At 40.7% G+C, this 17,147-nt stretch overlaps 1 protein-coding gene, 1 long non-coding RNA gene and 1 pseudogene across 3 annotated transcripts; 1 reads left to right on the top strand and 2 right to left on the bottom strand.

Moving 5' to 3' along the window:
• The first annotated feature begins 1,170 nt into the window (after window positions 1-1,170).
• LOC146654886 (uncharacterized) lies at window positions 1,171-3,037 on the top strand. The gene is made up of 2 exons (XR_014907166.1): window positions 1,171-1,870; window positions 2,081-3,037. It is a non-coding gene; the product is annotated as an uncharacterized LOC146654886 (long non-coding RNA).
• Window positions 3,038-4,004: 967 nt separating this feature from the next.
• LOC146654885 (uncharacterized) lies at window positions 4,005-11,685 on the bottom strand. 2 transcript variants are annotated; one of them, XM_085379845.1, is made up of 3 exons: window positions 10,394-11,685; window positions 6,846-6,986; window positions 4,005-6,703 (listed from the first exon to the last, which is right to left on the bottom strand). In XM_085379845.1, the coding sequence occupies exon 3, from the start codon at window positions 6,656-6,658 to the stop codon at window positions 5,873-5,875; it is 786 nt and encodes a 261-aa protein (XP_085235971.1). In that variant the 5' UTR covers window positions 6,659-6,703; window positions 6,846-6,986; window positions 10,394-11,685; the 3' UTR covers window positions 4,005-5,872. The 2 variants fall into 2 exon arrangements, with proteins under 2 accessions (XP_085235971.1, XP_085235970.1); XM_085379844.1 differs by lacking the exon at window positions 10,394-11,685 and having other exon boundaries at window positions 6,846-7,375.
• The window catches only part of LOC146654884 (uncharacterized), a 43,034-nt pseudogene continuing 32,584 nt past the window's right edge, over window positions 6,698-17,147 (bottom strand).

The raw sequence follows: 17,147 nt of genomic DNA, 5'->3' as shown, positions 1-17,147 counted from the left end.
ATATAATTATATTCAGGTTACATGACACTTATTGTATAAGATAATTATTTCTGGGATGCTGAATGACAATTTGATGTGTATTTTGTTGCTTTCAGTAGAAATCCTGCTGATGACTCAGTGGATTTTAGATGGAAATTCTGTGTTTCACTCACTATAAACCATCTTCTAATCAGAGGGCGAAAAAGCCACTCTTCTTATTTGGTATTAGCTGAAGAAAATATTTAATCTATACTGACCGTCATCGCTGTTGTCGTCCACCAGGATGACCTCCTTGAGCAAGTGTGTGATTGACAGCTGAGTGGACTGAGCGCAGGATCACCGACAGAGCCTCGTTGACGAAGATGAAGATGAGGGAGATTTGGGGAAGGTCTCTTGAGTAGCTGACCTTTCTACATCTGTAGAAAGACACGACACAACACCTGTAAACTACTTGCATTAAGTAATACGAGGTGCCAGTGGAGCACTAGAGTGATGGTTTGGGAAAAGTAGTCTACAAAGTTATACAATTAAAAAGACAATCATGATTTTGTATTGATGAGCCCATTTACCATGATTTCTAACATTTCTGATCAATTGAATGTTGTATTAAATAACAAGGAATATGCCTTTCTTTTTAAAAAATGAGGACATTTCTCAGTGAACCTTAATTTTTGAGTGCTCGCATATTTAATTTTGAATTTGTAAAAAAGACTAAACTACCTCCATAGAGCTGCTGACGTCTTGTTCAATGGGGCTGAAAGGCAGAGCAAGTGCTGCTTCCTGTTCAACTATAATCACAAGGATTTATTTTCCACATTGGCCTTTTAACTGCATGTGCTGTTTCAGATAGAAACCCTATTTTAAACTTGTTTTGTTTAAACAGCTCTAATGAAGCGGAAAGCGGCAGGGTGAGGCTTTGGCTCTAAGTTTAGCACATGTGGGAAAGGAAGGGGCTTCTTTTATTGTCTCCTTTTCACGTCTTTTTTTCTTTTATCGATTATCTTATTTCCTCTGTGAAATAATAGCTAATTAGAAGTTATTCTATAACAAATCCAGTGTTTTCAATTCACGAGGTTGGAGAACACTTTTTTAGGGTTTTTGGCAGGAAACCATTAGAAAACAGAAGGCAACATTAACAAGATTAACCACGAAGAACTGGGACATTTGTCACCTTTTTTCTCCTTCTGATACAATATTGCAAAAGTCTTGAGGCATCCTCATTTCGTTATATTCTGCTGGGAAAATGGGAAATAGGCAGAGCAATTCACTGAAACGTGCAAACATAAATGGAAATACAGTACATAAGGCAAAAATGTACTTGAAAGTCAATATTTGGTATGGCCACCTTTACTATCGAACATAGCCTGGACTCTCTCTTTCCGGAACACACTGCTTTAATAAATGTTGAGGTCTGGGCTCTGGGGAGGCCAATCCATGACTGATCTAGGTATACGTTTATTGTATTCACCGTGTGTTTGGGATCATTGTCGTAATGAATAAAAATATGCCTTTTCCAACTAGATGCTTTTCAGCTGGGACTGCATGATTAATGAAAATCTTAATATCTGGTTCATATTTCCATCAGCTTTCTCAAGATTCCCAACACCACTGGCAGAGCCTTCATCGTGTTTTACAGATGGATGTAAACACCCTCTGTTGGAGTCATATCAACAATTATTTGAACCAAAAATGTCAAATATGAATTCATAATGCTGTAAGACCTGTTGCCACTGATATAGTCCAGTTCTCGTGTAATTTACCATACCTCAGCCTTTTCTCCCTGTTTCTCTTCACTAAAAATGGCTTCCTGACAGCCTTCCACTGAGACCGTTTCTGATGAGGCTTCAGCAAACAGCAGATGGATCCATTAAAGGGCCAGTGCATCTCTCAGGTACTTCAAGTCTTTGCTTTTCTTTATATTTTTCTACATCTTAAGGACATGATTTCCAGATACAGTTCATCTGCTGTACAGAGTTATTTAGTCCTGCTACTTTTCCGGTTTCCTCAATTTTTTTAAGGACTCACAGCACGCCAGATTTTTGGGAACCACCTAGTTGGTTCAAAATGTTATTTTTACCTATCAGATTTTGTTATCTTTTAGATTCTTAAAGTGCTATGCTGTGGTGTGCTGGGGGAGCAGCACAGCAAAGAAGGACTCATCCAGGCTGGAAAAACTGATCAGGAAGGCTAGCTCTGTGGTCGGCATGAAGCTGGACACCCTGGTGACAGTGGCAGAGAAAAGGACACTAAAGAAACTGATGGACATTATGGACAATGCCAGGCATCCTCTGCACACGGCCATTAACAACCAGAAGAGTCTGTTCAGTGACAGGTTGCTTCTCCCCAAGACAAGAACTAACAGACTTAAAAACTCCTTTGTCCCACACGCCATCAGACTGTTTAACTCCTCTCTGGAGGGGAGAGGGAGGGGAAACAGGAGGACAAAGGAGGGGGGAACAACTAAGCTGTAGTGCCTCTTCACCTCACTGTGCAATACCTTTTGTGCAATACTTTTGTAAATAGTCAACAGTGCAATAGACCTCAATACTCGATACTTTGGGAGCCATAAACATCATTAGACCAGTGCACATATTGGTAAATGGACTGGTTCTTATATAGCGCTTTTCTACTCTTCTGAGCACTCAAAGCGCTTTACACAACTTGTGCATTCACCCATTCACACCCATTCGCACAAGCACATTGTTCTAGGTGCTTTCTAAGTAACATTCACACACATTCATACTCCGATGGATGCATCGGAGAGCAATTTGGGGTTAATATCTTGCCCAAGGATATTTGGCATGCAGACTGGGGGAAGCCAGGAATCGAACCACCAATCTTCCGATCAGCAGATGACCTGCTCTACCGCCTGAGCTACAGCCACCCCCTTATTGTCTCTATTGTGCTCTGTCTTGGTTGTTGAGTTGACTAATGTGGAAATAAAATTTATCCAGCAGTAAACCTGAGTTTGCGGTGAGGGAAGCATCTTGTACAGTACAGCACTTTCCAGCAGGAACTTCGATAGAATGTAAAATAAAACATTTTGTGTATTTTAAAATGACATTCAGTGTGTTTTTGTTGTTGCTGCACTAATCAACCACTTACTACTAACTGCAATGGTAGTTTATTGGATTGGAAAGTGTGGCGATGCTCGCCACCTGGTCTCCCTTCTTGCTTGTTGGTGTGGGCAGGTCTCATTTGTAGGTGCTGAAGAGCTGCTGTGGCTCATTTCCATCAGTGGCACTGGCAATACCTGGGCTCATTCTGTCAGTGAGGTAGTTGAAAAACCCCAGTTGGGTAAAGCGTTTGGGGGTTTTTGTTAACAGACATGCTTATCTATTTAGTTGGTGTTATTTTTTTCAGCTAAATTTTTTAGTGCAATTAGCACTTTCAGCATCAATCCATAGCAATGTGTTGTATTTTTCACATTGTCTGTGTGTAAAATACATATGTAAGCATAGATTACACAAAGGATCCTGCACGCCAAGCTGGATACAAATAGAAATCCCTGGAAACAATTCTTTCTGCGCTTAAGAGCAGCTTCCTATTGCAACGCTGGAGGATTTGTCACCATTACTGGATACGCTGCAGAAGCACAGCAAAGCAGTGACTGTGTGGAGTCGAAAACTATTACACCAACTACACTACACAGTCACCCACATTACCCCAATCACTGGCGTGTTTACACAACAGAGACGCTGAGTCTTTGTTACGGGCGCCAGCCACTGTGGCCTCGTTGTGTGGACACAGAGAGACCTTGCTGTGACTCGCGTCTTCCCTGCTGTGGATTTCTGGAAACCGCGCTTAAAGAAAGCACAAGACTTCTTTCGTAAAATGTGCCTTCCTGAACTTGTTGGGAAATACTTCTCGAAACAACGTGCTGCTCTAAATAGCCTGTAATGTTTCATGTTGTGGTTAAAGATTGATGACAGCTGTGTGGTGCGATGTAAATAGTTTGCATTTCATTTTTATGTGATTGCTGTGTACATGTGAATAGATCTATAATAAAGAAAAACAAACAAATATACTATTCTTTTTTGTTTTATTAAAACAACTTCACACAAAGTACAACTATTTACAATGTACAGTACATCCAAAAGAACAGCTTTAAGAATACTCAACAGGAGCAAGTGTCATTTGGCCCTGGTTTGACAACAACACTGGGGCACATATTAACAAAAACACAGCAAACCTTAACGATCTTATCAAGAAGTGTTGTGTCTTCAGCCTCACATGATAAGAGTAATCAGACTGTGTGTAACATTTTGAACTTGTTGCGCAAACTACCTATTACTCGCTCAACATGAATTCTCAGGTGGGCAATTGCTCTCGTTTGTTCAACGTCCCTTGCATCAAGTTGACAGTAGCCTTTTGTGAAAGCTGGAATCTTGACCTCCGCACACATCATTCCTACAGCATCTCTGATGTCAAAGCCTCTGTCAGCCAATACTACGTCCCCTGGTAACAGCTTTTGAAGAATGCCACATCTCTCTATGATGTGTTTATCTGATGCACGACTAGGGCTGGGCCATATTATACCATTCACGGTAATACCGGTATAATGTTAGGCAACGATAGGAAAATGAAATATCGCGATAGAATGGGAGTAAAACGCGCATGCGCAGTGCCTTTGTTTTCATACGCACATGGCCGATTGTTGAGTGAAACAGATGAACCAGAATTGGTTTGTAAAAATGGTGCAACTTCCGTGATGTGGAACTGGTTTGGTGTTTGTCTGTCAGATACACGACAAAGCACATTTTTTTGCAGAACATGCAAGCGGTCGTCGTTATTGTCGTATTTGTCGGACTAAGATGCTCTTAAATCTGGGAGTAATCTGGGTCCTAAACTCCGTATGCTTCAGGTCAAACAACACTGCAGCATCACTGAGAGTTAAAAACTGTCTAAATTCTTTCATCTTTAGTAAAACGATCAGCATTGCTGCTTTACCAGGTGTAACTATAAAGTTTAACTTCCATGAAAACAAAAAGTTATTACATTTAATGGAGTTAGAAGTTAGCAGGAAGCTAGCGGAAGTTAGCTCGCTAGTTTCGCTAGTTACCTAAGCATGATATAGCATGTTCTGACTGAGAGATTTCTGAAAAAAATCAAACGTACAGCTCTGCTATCACTTCCAACATAAATGAAGACAGGAAACTAAACAGCAGTGACGTTTGTAGGGTTACTGAAGTTGGGCTAGCTGGTATATAATGATGTGCTACGTGATCGCTAGCGACACAGCTATGTTAGCATAACATAAACAGTGAAGCTGGAGGACGAACACTAACACTTTTCCACTTATAAAAGTTAACGTGAAGGTTCTTCATGGTTAGAGACAAATGCAATCGCATGGCAGGATGCTGTAAACGGACCAAACTTCAGTCAGGAGAACAACTGAGATAATCTATCCACAATACCAGGTTAGTCATTAATATACTGCAACAACATGGGAATAGAGCAGCTGCCAGAGAATTCAACATTAATGAATCAATGGTACAGAAGTGGAGGAAGCAAGAAGAATGAGTTTAATAAAGTTTGATTTATCTGACTGCTTTGTTTCGCTTAATGTGCCTTATAATCCCGTGCACCTTATGGTCCGAAAAATGCGTACTGCACACTGCAGTTTAATGTTGCAAAGCACCTCTTTTTAACTTCAGTGGATATTATACATGGTTATGCTCAGGATATGTCAGCCCATTTCTACTGGAAATGCCTTTTGGTTAAACTTTCAGCAAGGAATTTGCATTTGCACTGTTACATTTTTATAAAGCTTTAATGTACATAAAAACCAGCTTCTTGTTTAAGTGAAAATAAATGGAAGGTTGTCTTTTTGCGCTAGTAATGTTGTGGAGTTGTATTTTGTCTCGCATCAATTATATCGTCGGTTATATCGTTATCGCAAATTTTCAAATATATATCGTGATAAATATTTTTGGCCATATCGCCCTGCTCTATGCACGACCCCCCATCCCCTGGAAATGAAAGAAATAGCTCCATGGGGTGTAATCCCGATGAGGTATTTTATGGTCTGTGTACCCTTGTAATGAGAGTATGTTTGTGCGCGTGCCTTTAAATTAGATGGTCTTTCTGTTCGAATCTCAAAACAGTCAACAATGATTGCTACTCGTTTTCCAAAAGTTTCAGTAAACTGTGGAGGCATTGTCGCCTGCAGACAGTGCCTCTCAGGCCAGTGCACCAGTGCTCCTAAGTGGGCATACAAAACATCAATGGTATCGGTGAAGACAGAAGACAGTGTTTTGTGCGACACATGGAATAGATGACAAAGATGCTGGACTGGAAGATCAAGTCTCAGACGCATTAGTGTGAGTAAGAGCATTTGGAAACCTGTCAGTTTCTTCGGTATTGGCAGGAAATCTTTGACAGTGTTGAAGAGGGACATTAAGACAGCATAACAATATAGTCCAGTGTAATATCTTACTTTTTCGGTATCGTCCTTTAAGAAAGTTTCATTCAGCTCTGTCTTTTGCAACTGTGCTCGAAGCAGTCTGTTCTCCTCCAACAGCCGGTTTATTTCTGCTCTGCCCTGTTGACTGCACACACAGTCCTTCGTCTGCCCTTCAGCTTCCGTGACGCTGTCACTCCCATCACCACTGTCCACATTTGCAGCTGGTACGTCAACCTCCACTTGTCCAACACAACTGCTGTCCACTGCCTCCATGACATGGTTGTTGTTCTTCTGTCAGACCTTCATCGATCATCAAGCCTGTAAGATAAAAAATAGTGCATAGACTTAAGGTTAATGTACACCAATATTCCAATGACAGGTGTGTGATTCATCTTTAAGTTATGTGCGGATTAGTGTACCATAAGAGCAATTTAGTATGTTTTCAGAGGGGGGTGTTTACCTGCAATGGGTGCTCTTTTTCGCTTCCGTTGCATACGCCTTGCGTGCCGGTCCGAGTCTGACACAGGTTTGTCGTCGTGCCCCATGTGCAGTGTTGGTGCCCAGTCTGGATTTGTTACATCCATTTCATATGCTGGTTTGCCTGCAATAATGCCAAATCAAAAGCTACTCAGTCGACATGACGTGGTTCTGCAGCATCACACATTAGCATGTTTTATCTCATTATCTATGACCGCAGCGCATTGAAAAAAAAACCCACTAAAAGCCTTTTGGTTTGGTCCTTTTACAGCATCCTGCCATGCGATTACATTTGTTCCTGACCACCGAGAACACTCACGTTAACTTTTATCGAGTGGAAAAAAAGTTAGCGTGTTTATATTGTGCTAACATAGCTGTGTTACTAGCGGTCACGTAGCACATCATTATATACCAGCTAGCCCAACTTCAGTAACCCTACAAATCAATCAATCAAGCTTTATTTATAAAGCACTTTTCATACAGAAAAAATGTAGCACAAAGTGCTTTACATAGTTAAAAGCAGCCCACCCCACCCTCCAACTCACTCCCCACACTCTCAATACACATATATCCCCCCACCCCCACCCACACACACACATACACACACGCGCACACTTAAAGAGTAAAAATTGGGCTGGGCTCGCATGAGCCAAGTGAGGAAACATTATAACAGAGAGCCGTCTGCACCGGGAGCCGGTCACAGACCGCAGCCTCCGGGCTGGGCACACAGCCGGAGGGAGGCCAAGGAGCCCCCCAACCAGGCTGAGAGGACCCCAGAGACCAGCAGCCACGGTCAATAACAGCCCCGGTGCAGAGAGCGCCCTCCGAGGAAACACTGGAGATATGACGCAATACGATATATACAGGGTAAAATGATAAAATAAATAAGAACAGGATACAATATAAATATAAATATAAATAGAGTAAGAAGATTAAAAAATGAATAAGAATAAAATCAAAAAATATTAGGTAAATCCTAAATTAATAATAGAATAACAGGATAGAATAAATAAGCATAAAAAATAAATAAACGCTAAGTAAAAGCTAAATTAAAAAGGTGGGTCTTGAGCCTGTTCTTAAAAACATGTACGTTCTCTGCGGCCCTGAGCTCCTCCGGCAGGCTGTTCCACAGACGAGGACCATACCACTGAAAAGCTGCCTCTCCGTGAGTATGTGTCCTGACTTTAGGGACAATCAAAAGGCCAGTACCAGAGGACCTCAGGGTCCGCGAGGGTTCGTATGGTAAAAGCAGATCTGAGAGATAAGAAGGCCCAAGACCATTAAGACATTTAAAAACCAATAAAAGAACTTTAAAATCGATCCTGAAACACACGGGGAGCCAATGCAGCGATTCTAAAACCGGTGTAATGTGGGCCCGCCCTCTGGTCTTCGTCAGCACACGAGCTGCCGAGTTTTGCAAGAGTTGTAAAGTTGAAATATTCTTCTTAGGAAGACCAGAGAGCAGGGCATTACAGTAATCAATGCGACTGGCAATAAAAGCATGCATCAGCATCTCCGTGTTGGCCCGAGAGAGAATAGGGCGGACTCTGGCTATATTTTTTAGATGATAAAATCCAATTTTGGTTACATGTTTAACATGTGGGATAAAACCAAGCTCAGAGTCAAAAATAACACCCAGGTTTTTCACTTGTAGCGAAGGACATAGTGAAAATGCCTCTAATTTAGACAAGAGTTTCTCTCTCTGAGCTTCAGGACCGACAATTAAAACTTCAGTTTTGTCCTGGTTAAGCTGTAAAAAGTTTTCTGCCATCCAAGATCTTATATCCAAGATACAGTTAAAAAGGGCATCCATTGGTCTGGTGTCATCAGGAGACACGGAGATGTACAGCTGCGTGTCATCAGCGTAACTGTGGAAGTTCACTCCATGCCTCCTGATGACACTGCCGAGAGGCAACATATACAAATTAAAAAGTACAGGGCCTAGAACCGACCCTTGAGGCACACCACATGTCATTTTATGGATCTTAGAGGAGCATGTATCCATACTCACCATAAAAGATCTGTCAGAGAGATAGGAAGTGAACCAGTTGTGTACAGCACCAGAGAGGCCCACCATGTGTTTTAGTCTGTTTAAAAGAATAGCGTGGTCTACTGTATCAAAGGCTGCGCTTAGATCCAGCAGCACCAGGACTGAGAGCTTTTGGGCGTCCCAGTTACATCTAAGATCATTTAAAACCTTTAGGAGAGCCGTCTCTGTGCTGTGGTTCACCCTAAATCCAGACTGGAATATCTCCAGGATCTGTCTATCATTGAGAAAATCAGTAATCTGAGTAAAAACAAGTTTTTCTAAGACTTTACTTAAAAATGGTAAGTTGGATACAGGTCTGTAGTTATTAAAATCATTACAATCCAAATTGCTCTTCTTCAGAAGGGGCCTCACCACCGCCGTTTTAAAGGCAGCAGGGAAGACACCCAACTGAAGAGAGCAATTCATCATGTATAAAAGCTCAGCCTCAAAAAATCCATAAAGTGTTTTAAAGAGTGAAGAGGGGATTGGATCTAAAAGACATGTGGTGGGTCTCACTGTGGAGAAAACCTTCTGAAAGTTCTCAGCATTAACCAGGACAAAGCTGTCCAGTGTCTCCTCAGGTACAATCGAGCCCTCAGATGTGTTTACAATCATATCGCGATTAGATAAAATATCAGATCTGATGGCGCTGATCTTTCCCCTGAAGTGGTCTGCAAACTGCTCACAGAGCGAGTCTGTGGGGGTTCTTTGGGAGCTGTTAAAATCAGGGTTAAATAAATGATCTATGGTGGAAAAGAGGACCTTGGGATTATTTTTGTTAATACTGATTATTTTGGCGAAGTATGAATTTCTTGACTTCCTTAATGTATTATTGTACATTTTAAATTGCTCGGAAAATATTTGATGGTTGATATTATTTTTATTTTTCCTCCATCTCCTTTCTGCTGCCCTGCAATTTCTTTTGAGTTTTTTGACTTCTTCGTTTCTCCAGGGTGATGCATGTTTTACGTTAATCTTTTTGGTGGTGAGTGGAGCAACGGAGTCAAGGCTTTTCTTCAGTTTGCTGTTAAAATAACTAAAAATCAAATCGCAGGGTGCAGGTAAAATCACAGGGGGGCATTTGACTAAAACCCTGGTAAAATTTGCAGCCACTGTCACTGCTGTTTAGTTTTCTGTCTTCATTTATGTTGGAAGTGATAAGAAAGCTGTACGTTTTAATTTGTTTCCAAAACCCCGCAGTCAGGACATGCTATATTGTATTTAGATAGAAGCTAGCGAGCTAACTTGCTGCTAACTTCTAACTCATATGTCATAAATTCCATTGTCATGGATGCCTGGATGTTTAACTCAGTTGTTACACCTGGTAGAGCAGAACGCTGATAATTTTATTAAAGATGAAAGACTTAAGACAGTGTTTTAACTCTCAGTAATGCCACAGTGATCATTTGATATATGGACCTGCAGCAGAGTTTAGGCCCAGACACGGCTAGTGACGTCAGACTCAACAATCGGATAGTGATATGAATTACTTTAGAACTCACCGGAGAGAAAATGCCGCGAGCAAACCAACAAAAAGCTGGGGATTGCACGGAACTCGATATCCGCTCGTCTCACCGCTGCAATCCATGCCTGGCGTCTTTGTTTGGTGATATCGGATACATGGGATCCCTCACGTTGCCGCCAGGATGGAAAACGATTAAAAGATTAATCCAGTTTCTTGCCTTCACGATCGTGAGATCTAACATTGCAACCGACTACACACGTACCACCATAGCTGAAGCTGTATCCTTTGTCTGGCCTACTGTGATGGCGGCAGGGGGCGCATTCTAAAATGTCATGTGACAATCTGATTCATGAAGAGTGATGATGTCACAAGGACATGTGATGATGTCACAAGGACATGTGATGATGTCACAAGCACATGCCTTTGAGCCTTTTCTATAAATAGGGGTCAGGAGCAGCAAGTTTTAGTCAGTTTGTTCGCAGCCTTCAAACGTTCGACCAGAGCTATATTTGAAAGTATTTGTAAACCTCTTCAGAGTCACTGTGCACAGGATTAAAAATGTATCCACGAAAATGCCAACAAAGAATAAACAATCTTGCTGCCTCTCCTTCGAGGTCTGGCCAGCCACTCACTTCAAGAGGGAAGCCTGATATGACACGATCCATTGGTGCCTCATCAGTCCAAAGGACATTACAGGAAAACTCCGACCTACATGCAAAAATTAAACAAATTGAAGAAGAGAAGCTTCAACTGGAGGAGAAGTGCAGACAATTGGAAGCACGAAATCAAGAGCTGGAAAAACAACAGCAACGCCAGCCTTACACAAAAATTATTAGTGAGGCCTGGGAAGGAAAGTTTGGTGAAGCACGACAGAAGATTTTGTTCCTGATGAAGGAAAACAAGACAAAGAGTGCTGAATTAAAAGAAACGTCTGCCCAGCTTCAACGCGCGAATGCTACTATTGGGGAGATGCAAAGGGATCTCCAAAACATGGAGCAAAAGAATCAGGCGCTCCAAGGAACGCTTGATGAAGCTATGGAACAAACTGCACAAATCCTCGGACAGAAAAAGGAAGGGGTCACACAAATGCAGGACCAACTCAAAGGCATAAAGAAAAAATACGAAGTGCTGAAAGTCAGGCTGGATGAAACAGAGTGCAAAAAAAAAGAGCTTCTTCAAGAGAAAGAGCAACAGGAAGAAGAAAAAAAACGTATTCTCCAGGACTCAGACAACTTGAAGTGTGAAAACGCTGAAATGCTTGCACAAAAGCAGCAACAAGAGAAAATAAATGAAGACCTGCAGCGTAAGCTTCAAGAAATCACAAGAAGAAATGAGCAGTTAGAAAAGATGCACAAGGAAAAACAACAGCAAAATACAGACAAGTGCAATCTATTAAAAGAAATGGAGCAAAGATGCCAGAAACTTGAGAAGGAAGTTGAAGAAACAACCGATCAGTTGAGAACCCTCATCCTAGAGAAAAAAGTGGTCGTGGAAAAGCTCATGGAAAAGAAGAAAAAACGTTTCCGCTTCTTCTGGAGGAGGGACACTCCTGCTTTTTCTACTCTTTCTATTTTTTCTACTGCTGACGTCACCTCGTCTCCCTCCACCTCTGTTCCATCTTAATTTTCACCTCTCCTCTCCCCTTCTCTCCTAACACTTCTTCCCTCTCTCCTTCATCTTTTTTCACCCCAACCAGTCCCGGCAGTTGACTGCCCCTCGTGAGCCTGGTTCTGCCGGAAGTTTCTGCCCGTTTAAAGGCAGTTTTTCTTCCCCACTGTCGCCTAGTGCTTGCTCAGAGGGGATTGTTGGGGTTTTCTCTTTTCTTTTTTTTCCCCTTCTTATTACCATTTTCCTTTATTTACCGATTTGTTTTGTTTACTTTTCTTTTACGTTGTTTCTTTATTTACTTGTTTAACTTTTTTTCAACTTATGTAATAAACTAATAAACCAATTGAATTTATCCTCTGCGTATTTTACATCTAATCTTTAAAGAATATTTCCAAAACATTTTCAAACATCACGATCTGTCTTTTGTTTGCTTGTTAAAACCCCGTAAATGGTGAAGTAAAAACCCTGTGATATGGTTTAAAACATCAAAATAGACTAAACAACTAGTCTAAAACTAAGAGACACAGGATAAAGTTGGTGTGAAGGTTTCAGTCTGTGAATGAATCTAAGCACCATCACCTTAACTTTAAATTCATCTCTGTTACCCTCTTTGTGACTGAACTCTGACCGTGAGCACCACAGCCACTGCGCACCAGTCACACACACTTTAAATCCATCACAGTAAACCAGTTAGTTTACCTCAGTTTGTTTTGCAGCACATTTCACAACATGCAAAAGCATAATGTGCCATGTACAGACTCAAAATCTGATTTAAAAACATGAGGACTGACCTGTAAGCTTTACATTTACAGTTTATCACATACCACTGAGCAGTTCTTACCTGTAATTCTAAGCCCTCTTCTTCCTTTTCTGGTTTAAAACATCAAATTAGACTAAACAACTAGTCTAAAACCAAGAGACACTTAAATATTAAGTTAAACCTCTGGGGTTGCCGGACGCGCCGGCGCGTCAAAATCACATGACCAATTTAAGACGACACAGCTACAAGATGCAGCGATTCAGAGGCTGTATCCCAATTCAGGGTCTGCAGCCTTAAAGGCCGCATTTTAAGGCCGATTACGTCACCATGCCAGTCTCCTATTGCCAGAGGCTGAAGTGTGTGTGCAGTCACCAGGTGATAATCTGATATCGTCTACTTCCCCACTGATGTTAAGTAATATGAAAAAAATAATGAATCCCACCTTAGGCCGAATGTGTGACTCTCTTCGTAGTGGAAGAGAGAATGAATCTTCCCATCCGAATTCACGGCAATCAGTCTGTCAATCAAATCCTGTGGAGTAAAATGAGAGGCTTTGAACAAGAATGCACCGGATAGGGTGCAAAACGAAAACTGTGTGGAAATTTACAATGGGTAAGGTGGAGAACGTATATCAGTCTCAGTGTGAGAGGGTTTATTTGAATGCGTTTGAAGTAAAACAAATGGGTGGGTGGTGTTTGGAGGCCAAATAAAAAGTGCAAACATGCCCTCAGATGGATGACAAAAAAAAACTGCAGTGTGTGGAAAAGAAGAAGAAGAAAAACACTTACAGGTATGGAGGTTGGCATCTCCCTCAGGGTGTATTCGCTTTTGTTGGCCAAAGACTGTCGGCCCAGCAGTTGCCACACCGACTGGGAAGAGGAGAGGAGGTTGACCAAGTACAGGAAGGACTGAAGAGGAAAGTAAATACAGCAGCTGTTAGAGAGAAAAAATGTATTTGCTTTTAAAGACCATTGTGAATGCATTTGTGCACGTCATGGATTGATCAAATCCTAACACATAATAATAATATAACACTATTCAACTACAAACACTACCGATAATATGACAAATAATATCTGTAGTATTCAAAGCAAAACAAAATGTAAAAAGAATTTATGATTGCAAAGATAAAACATGGTTTACCACACTCTCAAAACTGAATAAGACATATATTCTGAGCAGAGTGGTTGAGCAGAAACCTATTGCAGCCTGAAGAATATTAAACTACAGGAAAGCTCCCTGCATTTTTCACTGGGTCTGGTAGAACAGGGAAAACATATCATCAAAAGCATCAAAGGAAAAAAAGAGAGACACTTGCACAAACGAGCTACAACTTAGATTATATTAAACAGCTTCAAAGAAACGTAAAGAAAAAAACAAGATACGATGGATTTTTTTTTCTAAAATAGAAATATCTATACTTTCATGTGTCTTCTGATGTTTCTGTGCATGTGTGAACTTATCTTCATATGTACTACCAAACCTCCTACTGTACTTAGCACAGATTAAAGCAAAGACTCGAGTTAATTCACCAAAGTGCTGGTGTGTGTATATTTAGTTTTCCTTTGACCTCAGCATATATGTATAACCCACTGATAAGGCAGACTTTAAAGTCGCCTGTGGCAGGACACAGTTTACACATCACTGGCTGTCCGTATTCACTTGGCTAGTCTCTCTGAGAGAGATGACTTGGCTGCTGTCAGAGGCCAAGCATCAGACACACACAGACAGGCTCACGCTGGAGCTTGTTGAAGCTTTCCTGAGAGAAATTCTGCCAAAAACATAACTAAAAATGCAGTCTTATGAAAGTAAGGCTTATTTGCCCAGACACCCATAAACCAATCAGCAAAAAGCCTTTCTTGTTAACAAAATCACTATTGCCAGTTTCTTAAATATGAATATTCACAAGTGAATTTTCTACATGGCTGCTGGTATCACAGCAACACATGGACCACTATTCTGAGTCCTGGGTTAATAATAATTGGAATCAATTTAATTTTAATCAATTTAAACACCTTTGTAACCAGTGAGCTAAAAACATGATGGAAAAGCAAAACTTCTAAGAGATCTGTGTCTGTACTATTATGTAGATATCTAAAAATTGGGGCATTGTGGGCTCCAGGAAGTTTCTCCTTCTCCCTCTCTCTCTCACACACACACGCACGCACATACATACAATACCTTAATGCAACTCCTATCTGTGGGGTCAATGGGAGTTGGTTTGGGACGGACCACTCTGATGTCGTCACTGCTGCACTCAAGAACAGACCATAGCTCTAGTACCAGGGCCCGAATAAAGCCTGAGACAGAACACGGAGAAATTTGTTGTACCAAACATTTATTTGAAATAGCAGCAACTAAAATTATTAACAGTGCTTTAATAAATAAACGACTGACTTTGTTATTGTGTGCAATCTTTTAAAGAAATCTGTCTTTGCATTGCTGGCACCGTTTTGATTGGAGGATTTGAATCTCAGGAAGGAAGGAATTTATAATGCCACTCCCTTTGATCCCATTTAATCTCTTCCCTGTTGCACTTTGGCCTGTCAGTAACTACATTTGAATTTTGCAGCTCAAGCTTGCACATAAAGGCTGGATAAAAACGTTAATGCAATCAAAATGTACGCAGCCCTCGCTGGAAAACTGGGGATACAGTACAGTACATAAATGATGAAGCAAAGACAAAACATTAGTGTCATGGAAGAAGAAATAGTCAGTGCATCACGGGAAGCTCCCAGCAATAAAACCTGCATTTGTATTGACACATAAACCTTAATTTGTGAGCAATTTTCAGTGTATTTCAGTTAAATTAACGAGACAAATATAACAAAAGGGATTTTATACTTAGAAGAAGAATATGAAATTGAAATATTAAACTAAGAAAACTATAAATACTGCAGTTCTAGAGTTACAGATATACAATTAAGCTTTGCATATCAGTGCTGTATAACCCAGGGAATGTACTTTTTTTTTTTTTATAATTGAATAGTAATGGAAATCATGAACTGTTTTTCAGAGGTCATAGATCAAATGAGCAGTAGAGTTTTTCTCACAGAATGGTTCTTTCACATAGAAAGCAGTGTGTGCTGCAGGTTTAGCAAATGGCCCATCATTTGTAAGCTCTGTCTGGACTATATCACTTTTTGAGGTCATCCTTCTTTCTGTCAGTCTGCCTTTTTATCGATGGCACAAACATATGTCACATCATGGAACACATGAGTGCTCCACAGCCAGCGCTGCTCAACACAGCAGGGAACTGTTCTTGCGTGGGTAAAGTCATAGGAGAGAATAGGTTTCAGAACGCAGCGGTGCTGTTATAAGCGAAGGGCTGATAAGTAATCAGACTTCTTTTCCCATAACCAGTTGAGTCGCCCCTTCTAGCCAATAGAAAGAATGCAGGATTAAAATATTTGTTCACTAGCTTCATTTTTTGACCTCTTTTGACAAGAGTACGGTATTTCCTGGAGCCTTTTGCATATGGATAAACCTAGTATCAGTATACAACTGATATGTGAATCCATTTATCAAAAAAGAACGCCTCTTCTTACTCTTTCTTACCCAAACAAAAACGGTTTGACAAATACATTTCTCCCTAAGCTGCCTTAAGTCTCCTTTATACCGACAACACAAAAACAACAACAACAACTTATAATATAAGCCTTAAGCATCACAGCTGACAAGTGTTTGTTGTGTCCAAATAACTGCAATAGTACCTGAACTGTGCAGAGCCACAACTCCCGGAGCAGTTGCTGCCACCTGTGTCACCATCACCCCGTAGCCAAACTTCTCGCAGCTGCTCACCTACAGAAAACACACAGAAATCTCATACCCCTAGAAATATTTCAGCCTTTCACTATCACAGTTTTTGGTTATCAGGTAAAAAATGAATGAGAGTTTGGAAAAAGGATGGAAAAGGTTTAGGTCAAATGTAGTACTAATGTATCATAAAGGGAGATGTGTAAGTAAATCTGGGATTCTGGAAAGGCACAACATAATGTAGTTAAACATGCTGTGGAGAATTTAAATTGTAAATTGATATTGGAGTGTGCAGGCCCTTCATTAATTACAACACAATGCCACAACTAAAAATAGACAAAATATAATTACATTCCATAATTAAAGTGTAATGCCAAACTAGAGAAGCAATTACAATGGTGCGTAAACAATGGCAGTAAATTAAGCCCACGGGGGATCAGCTAAGGTTTGCAGCAAGCCTGAGTGTTTGTGTGTTTACAATTTGAATCTTAGACTCAGACCCTGTGACAAGGTCTGTGAAAACCACGTTTTTATGCCTGAAATACTACAGTACTACACTCCCACCAGATGAGCTCATGCAGCCTGTCACGAACCGGGACATACAACCATGACAAAACAGGAGATGCACACACAATTTATTGTGTTATTAATTTAGATCAACTGTGCT

This window comes from Rhamphochromis longiceps, linkage group LG14 (genome assembly GCF_057381845.1).
Source record: "Rhamphochromis longiceps isolate RC_006_pf linkage group LG14, R_longiceps_female_GT1.1, whole genome shotgun sequence".
In the NCBI taxonomy this organism is placed as follows: domain Eukaryota; kingdom Metazoa; phylum Chordata; class Actinopteri; order Cichliformes; family Cichlidae; genus Rhamphochromis; species Rhamphochromis longiceps.
This window is presented reverse-complemented; position numbering and strand designations above follow the sequence as displayed.